The following is a 6997-nucleotide window of genomic DNA, read 5'->3' on the forward strand; positions in this document are numbered from 1 at the left end:
ACCCACGGTCAGTTGGTTGTGACACAGACTGCACCTGATCCTGAAGCCTTTCTCTAAGGAGACTCAGGGTCAGAGTGCCCATAGCCCTCTCCTGCCTTCTGACTTTAGGAAGGCAGAGGGAAGCTATGGGCTTGAATCTAACTTTACTGTTCCACAGCTATGGCCATTACCCCCATGAATTCATCAGACCACTAGCCCTGGCCAAGAAGTGCCTGAGTATGTACTGTTGCCTTCTCCCTTTGGGCCCCATCCCTTTGTGTTTTTGCTTGGGGACCTCTCAGACTCTAGCATACAGGTTTGCCAGACTCCCCAAAGTCCCGGTGTCCTGCTCCAGCCCAGGGACTCATACATGGGGAGTTGTAGGAGAGTGAGAGAGAATATGCCCAGACTCAGTCTTGTAAGAGGCAAAACATCCAGATGGTTTTATGAGACTTTGCCAGAAGCAGGACTGGGCAGTGCCGTGAGTGTCAAGAGTGGTAGAAGGGAGGGACGTAGCACAGGGCTGGCCAGGGGCCGCAGACTGTTCATACCATTGTGGACCAGTGACATTACCTTGTGTCACTAAAGATGGTAGACTGAAAGGTCTTTAGCAGGAAACCTTACTAAACTCCTTTTTGGTACAGTGAGAAACTGAGAGCACATAGATATGGGCATCTTGAGAGGGGTTCAGAGGCTTGAAAATAAATGCAGGTGACATGGGGGTTTCTTCTCCAAAATCTGAGCCTCTGAAACCCTACGGGATCAAAGGAACTTCCATGCTAGAAAGAGAATTGTAGTTGTTATTGACAAGTGGCCAGTACCACACCTTACATGGTAGCCGTGAGTCTTAACTTCTATTTTAAAAAGTAAATAGTACTTAAAAAAAAACAAAAAACAAGATTTTTATTAAATCAAGAGCTAATGGAATAACAGAGCCTGACTCCCTGGGAAGGCAGTGCAGCCCTCACCTGTAGCCCTCAGGATTCCATGCAGGCCAAGCAGGGATGGGCTTGGAGCTGGAGCTCACAGATTTTGAAACCCGGGTCTCAGGAAAGCCCACCTCGAGGTAGGAAAGGCCCTGTTGCCCCCAAGTCTGCAGATGCCCCAGTTAGACCCAGAACTTGGGCAGACCCTCTCTCTACCACCGCCCTTCTGCCTGCTCCACAGAGAGGTGACCTGAGGTCCGCTGACTGGCCTTGCTGTGGAAGGAAACAGCAGCCAGGCCCAGAGGGTGGCAGTCAGAAGCCTCCACGCAATGTTTGAGTGGGGCAGTCCAGTTCAGCACTGTACCCCTGTGCGCCTGACCCTTCTAAGAAGTAGTAATATCACTACTTTCCAAGAAACTGGTGAGAAACCAAGAACAGAGAGGCTGGATGATTTCTCCGGACCTCTGAAAGCTGGGTATTTCCCAGGCCTCCGGGTCACCCCTGGCCCAGGCGGTAGCAGAGACAGCGCGTGCCTTGCTGGACGGGAGGGGGCGAGAGCCACGGTTGCTTTAAAGGGCGGCTCTCGGCTGCGGGGAGCCGGGCGCAGCAGCCGGAGCAGGGTCTCCAGAAGCGGCCGCGGGGCTGGCACAGGGGAGCTGCCTCCACCGCAGCCAGTGGCGCGCATCTTCTCTCAGCTCCGGCCAGCAAGGAGCAGCTGCTGGGCCTTGCCCAGCAGAGGCACGGGGGCCATAGGGGGTGCAGAGGGTCCCGAGCCCCCGCGGAGATGGCGCTGCACATGCGATGACAGCGCCCACACCCCGGGGGTCCCAGCCCTGCGTCCCGCATGCCCGGGAAAACATGGAGCGCCCAGAGCCCGAGCTGATCCGGCAAAGCTGGCGGGCAGTGAGCCGCAGCCCGCTGGAGCACGGCACCGTCCTGTTCGCCAGGTAAGGGCTGCCAGAGCGCCCCGGGGATGGTGCGGGTGGAGGGCGCCTAGCCAGGACCCGGTTGAGGCGGCCGCACTGACACAGGAGGAGGGAAACCTGGCCGCCGCTGTGGCGCAGGGGCGACCGCCAGATGTGCGCGGACCGTGGCGCAGCCCTTTTGCTGCTCTCCCGGCCGTGGGCGCACCTCAAGATCCAGCGCTGCACGACCCGCTCCGGACTGGGCCCCAGGAGCTCCCCAGTGGACTTCGTTATCCCTGGGGATAGGACACTGGTCGCGCAGCGCATTCCTTCTTGGCCCTGTGGTTCTTTGTGTACTTTGGCGGCGGCTTGGGGGCTGCCCAATGGTAGGGCTAGGGAGATAGCTCAGCAGCATAAGCACCTGCCTGGCAAGTGCAAAGTCCTGAGTTTGCTTCCTGATTTAAAAAAAAAAAGAAAAGAAAGAAAGAAAGAAAGAAAGAAAGAAAGAAAGAAAGAAAGAAAGAAAGAAAGAAAGAAATTCCGGGAGGCTGAAGCCTGTGCAGGGCACTCCAGGACCAGAGAACTACAAGGGAAGGCACAACAGTCGCCCGTGTCTCCCCTGAAGAGGCGACTGTCATGCTTTTCCTTCGTGGTAAGAGCAGGCCTGGGGTTCTCTCTGTAACTCTACTGTTTTTATCAACAGGCAACACCCCTGTCCTCCCTCAGCCAGCCCCAAACTTCTAACTAGGCTTTTACAAAACCTCCAGAAGACAATCATACGAAACAGTCAGAATCACACAAAAACATGAGCCCTTCCCAGTGGGCCTGACAGCTTCTAGAAGGCTGTGCTGCTTGGCTCTTCCTAAACTCACCTTTTCCCTCAGGCATCTGCGTGCTGTGGGCCCTCTCCTTTCACCTGCGAGAACTTAGGCCAGTTGCTAAGCCTGAGTTTCCTTTCCTCTTGTGGTAAAATTGGGATAACTATTGTACCAACTGCTTGGCAAACATGCACAAGTTAACCACATGAGAAGTACTGGGGGGCCATGGATATGGCTCAGTGGAGTAAGCGCTTGCCCGGCAAGTGCAAGGGCCTGAAGGAGAGAGAAGTGCTGGGAAGTATAAAGAGGTGCTTGTTTGGGTTTGTTGGTTTGTTTGTTTTCAGTATTGATGATTGAACCCAGGGCCTTTAGATTGAGCTACATCCTCAGTACTTTGATAATTTTTTTTTAATAGTTTTTTTTTAAAGTTATTTATTTATTTTTATTTATTACATTTATTTATTGTGTGTGTGTGTGTGTGGCCAGCTCAGCCCACCAGGGGGCAGGGCTGGCTGGCATGTGGTGCTGGGGGATCGAACCGTGGCCCCTGTGCTTTGCCAAGCTTGTTTCAAGTAGGTGCCTTAGACCACTGAGCCATCTCTCCAGCCCGATAATTTTTTTTAAGGCAAGCTTTCACCAAGTCTAATTGCTCATACTTGAATTTTTTATCCTCTTACATCAGCCTCCCATAGTACCAGAATTGCAGGCTTGTACCACTATGGCCAGCAGGATTCTTTCTTCTTTTTTTTTTTTTCCCCCATAATTTTATTGATAAACAAATAGTAATGAGACAGTTTCAAATCAAAGTGATAGGACAGTTTCAATAATTCACACATTGAGGATTCATTCTTCTTAACATCACTGTCAGAAGCCTCCTCTGAGTGGATGAGACTGACAAGCTCTTTTTTTTTTCTTTTTTAATGTGTTTGATACAGGGTCTCACTACACAGCTAGAACTCATAGTGATCCTCCTGTTTTCAGCCTCCCCAGCATTGGGATTACAGGTGTGTGCCACCACACCTGGACTTGGTGGCCCCTGACTTGATGACCCCGGACTCGGTGACCAGCTCATAGGGGCCAGGGAGATGGCTCAGTAGAATAAATGCTTGCCCGGCAAGCACAAGGGCCTGAGTTCAATCCCTGGTTAAAAAAAAAAAAAAAGTGTCTCAGTGACCAGCTCAATGCACCTGAGGGTGGGGCCAGTATGTTACATGGTGCCGGGAATCAAACACTGGTCCCTGTGCTTGTCTAAGCAGGTGCTTAGTCCACTGAACTATCTCTCTGGCCCAATACTGACAAATTCTGACCTAAGGGGAAAAGACAGGGCTTGCCCCTCTCCCAGTATAACTCCAGGTTTCCTGCTCAAAGATTCCTGCCTGTCCCAAATCATACCTCTCAAGTACTTAGGAAGGGATACTGTGTGCCAGGTACTGCAAGAGACTGAGGACACAGCTTTCTCAGAACCTGGGAAGAGGTGAGGAGGGCACTGGCAAAGCCAGCAGTGCTGGGGTGAGTGTATGCATGGTTTACGGCTGCAGCTAGGGTCTGTGTGCGCTTTCTGTTCCAAGCCCCCAAATCTAGCTGACATCTGTGCCCCGTTGCACAGGCTATTTGCCCTGGAGCCCGGCCTGCTGCCCCTCTTCCAGTACAACGGCTGCCAGTTCTCCAGCCCCGAAGACTGCCTTTCCTCTCCAGAGTTTCTGGACCATATCAGGAAGGTGAGATGGGGGACTGCGTGACCCCTGAGATCCAGCAAAGAGGAGGGATGAGGCATAGGAAAAGGACTTCTGCCTCAGGCCTGGTGGCACATTCCCTTGCTCCTCCTCAGGTGGGAACATCCCTCCTTTCCCTCTGAGACACCAGAGCCCCTGGGCTGTCTTCAGCCCCCATCATTGCCTTTGGCCTTGCCCTCACTCCCATGGGTTGTATTAACATTATCCTGGTTCCTGGGGCACCTGCCTATGACAACAGGCTGGGGTTCTGTGAGAGGTTTATGACCCTCCTCATCTGCCCAGCAGGTGTGTTGAGGGTGTTGGGGCAATAATTGAGTGGCTACTGTATGCAGTCACAGGCTGGTTTTCACCCTGATCCTGGAAGACTGGGGAGGGTTTTACAGGGCTCTCTTCCCTCTAGTCGGTCCCTCAGGTTTTTAGCTGAGCATGTGAGCAGAGAAGGTGGCCCTGGCCTCTCTGTCACTGCTTCCTCGGCCTTGGCAGGTGATGCTTGTGATCGACGCTGCGGTGACCAATGTGGAGGACCTGTCCTCGCTGGAGGAGTACCTCGCTGGCTTGGGCAAGAAGCACCGGGCAGTGGGTGTGAAGCTCAGCTCCTTCTCGGTGGGTAATACACCTCTTTGTTTCTCTACAGCCCCAGCCTGGACATTTCACTTCTCCCATATCTCCCTTGTCTACCTGTTCTCTGTCCCCATCACCAGAGGTTTGCATCTATGACTATGTGACTCTGGCACTGACTTGACCTCTCCAAGGCTCCAAGTTCTTTCCTCTGTATAGTGTCTTTTAGACCGTAAAAGTGTAGGAGCCTTTGGAATTAACTGGTCTGCTTAGCTTTCTAAGGCTGCCATCATACCACTCCCAAAATATACTGGTTTAAAATGACCAGTGCTGATTTTTCATGGCTGGGCTCAGCAGGACAGCTCTTCTGCTCCATATGGCAAAAGTAGTAACCCATGTGTTGTGTCCACCTAGGAGCACAGCTGTGGCTGGCATGTCTATCCCTATGACTTCTTACTATGCAGCAGCCTGGCCAAGCATCTTCCCAGGGCAACTGAGTCCTAAGAGGCAACCCCAGTATACATGTGCTCAGAGAACCTCTGCCTGCATCATTCCTGTCAACGTCCCACCCACTAGGGCCAGTCATATGGATGAACCTAGTGCTGAGGTGGGAGGATCTACTCATGAATCCTCGAGGCATAGTTCACTGGGTCTGATGTGACATTCTGCCTAGTAGCCCAACTACCTTATCACATAGGAAGCATCTGGAAAAGGGATGATGTTAGTTTCTCCCAGAACTAGCACAGTGCCTAATCTTTAGGGAATATTCAGTAAATATTTGTGGCTGACATAAACTTTATTTTTTTTTCTTTTCAAAGTTTTATTGATAAACATATAGCAATGAGACAGTTTCAAATCAAATTGAAAGTACAGTTTCAACAAATGATACACTGCATATATTCTTCTTAGGGGTTAATTGCTGTACAAGATACAGACTTGTGATCCTACTTACCATTAGAAAAAATCATTCTATTCATTAAGAGAATGCAACTATATATCTATCCCAACCACATAAACTTTATTTTATTCACTTAATAAACAGATAAGAGCCAGGTGTGGTGGCACATGCCTGTAATCCCAGCATTCAGGAGGCTGAGGCAGGAGGATCACTGTGAGTTCGATTTAAGACCACCCTGAATTGCAGAGACTATTTCAATCAATCAGTCAGTCAATCAACCAATCAATAAAAAGAAAACAAGCAACCACCACCACCAACAACAACAACAACAAAAAAAAAAAACCCCTAACCAACCAACCAAAACAAATGAGAGCATCATCCTTGAAGGGTCAGTGTATGCAGATACTATGCTGAGGCCTTTTTAAAGATTATGCCATTGAATGTCCCAGTAAACCCAGGATTTGGAACTTTTACTCTCCCTGTTTCTTTAATGAGTCTCAGAGAGGTTAAATAACTTGTTCAAGGGTACCCAGTTCTTAAGTGGTGGTCAGAATCTGAAGTCAGGACTAGAGCCCGACTCTTAATTCTATGATTGCTGCATCAAAAGTGAGGAAACCAAGGCCCAGCGATAAGGACATGGTCTGGTCTTAGCTCTGAGCAGCAGTTACGGAGCTGGGTGTTGGGCACAATGCTCTGTCCACTGTAGAGCCTCACACGTGTGGAAGGCAGCGGCACAGGTGGTATCCACGGATGATCAGGCACCCCTTCCCTCCGCAGACGGTGGGCGAGTCACTGCTGTACATGCTGGAGAGGTGCCTGGGCCCCTCCTTCACACCAGCCACACGGGCCGCCTGGAGCCAGCTGTACGGGGCCGTGGTGCAGGCCATGAGTCGAGGCTGGGACGGCGAGTAAGAGATGACCCCTGCCCGGCAGCCCCCAGCTGTCTGTGTCTGTCTGTCTGCCTGTGTCCTATGTAGCCCGGGTTCCCATAGGCCTCTGCATCTTGTCCCCTGGTCTTTCTGGAGAGGCAATACAGCAGAGCTAGGTCTCACCTCCTCCCACCCCAGGACTGCAGAAGGAACTTCTGGGTGCCCTCATCCCCACAGCTTTTTTCCTGCCTGCCTTTGTACCTCACTGCCATCCCCAGTGCCCACAAAGAGGCACAGGTGGCATGGTACTG

At 51.4% G+C, this 6997-nt stretch overlaps 1 protein-coding gene across 1 annotated transcript; it reads left to right on the top strand.

Annotated features, from left to right (window-relative positions):
* The first annotated feature begins 1691 nt into the window (after nt 1-1691).
* On the top strand, nt 1692-6997 carry LOC101573514 (neuroglobin). Its single transcript, XM_004624726.2, has 4 exons — nt 1692-1852; nt 4235-4346; nt 4845-4964; nt 6595-6997. The coding sequence occupies exons 1-4, from the start codon at nt 1707-1709 to the stop codon at nt 6727-6729; spliced, it is 513 nt and encodes a 170-aa protein (XP_004624783.1). The 5' UTR covers nt 1692-1706; the 3' UTR covers nt 6730-6997.

This window comes from Octodon degus, unplaced genomic scaffold (assembly GCF_000260255.1).
Source record: "Octodon degus isolate 3935 unplaced genomic scaffold, OctDeg1.0 scaffold00007, whole genome shotgun sequence".
In the NCBI taxonomy this organism is placed as follows: domain Eukaryota; kingdom Metazoa; phylum Chordata; class Mammalia; order Rodentia; family Octodontidae; genus Octodon; species Octodon degus.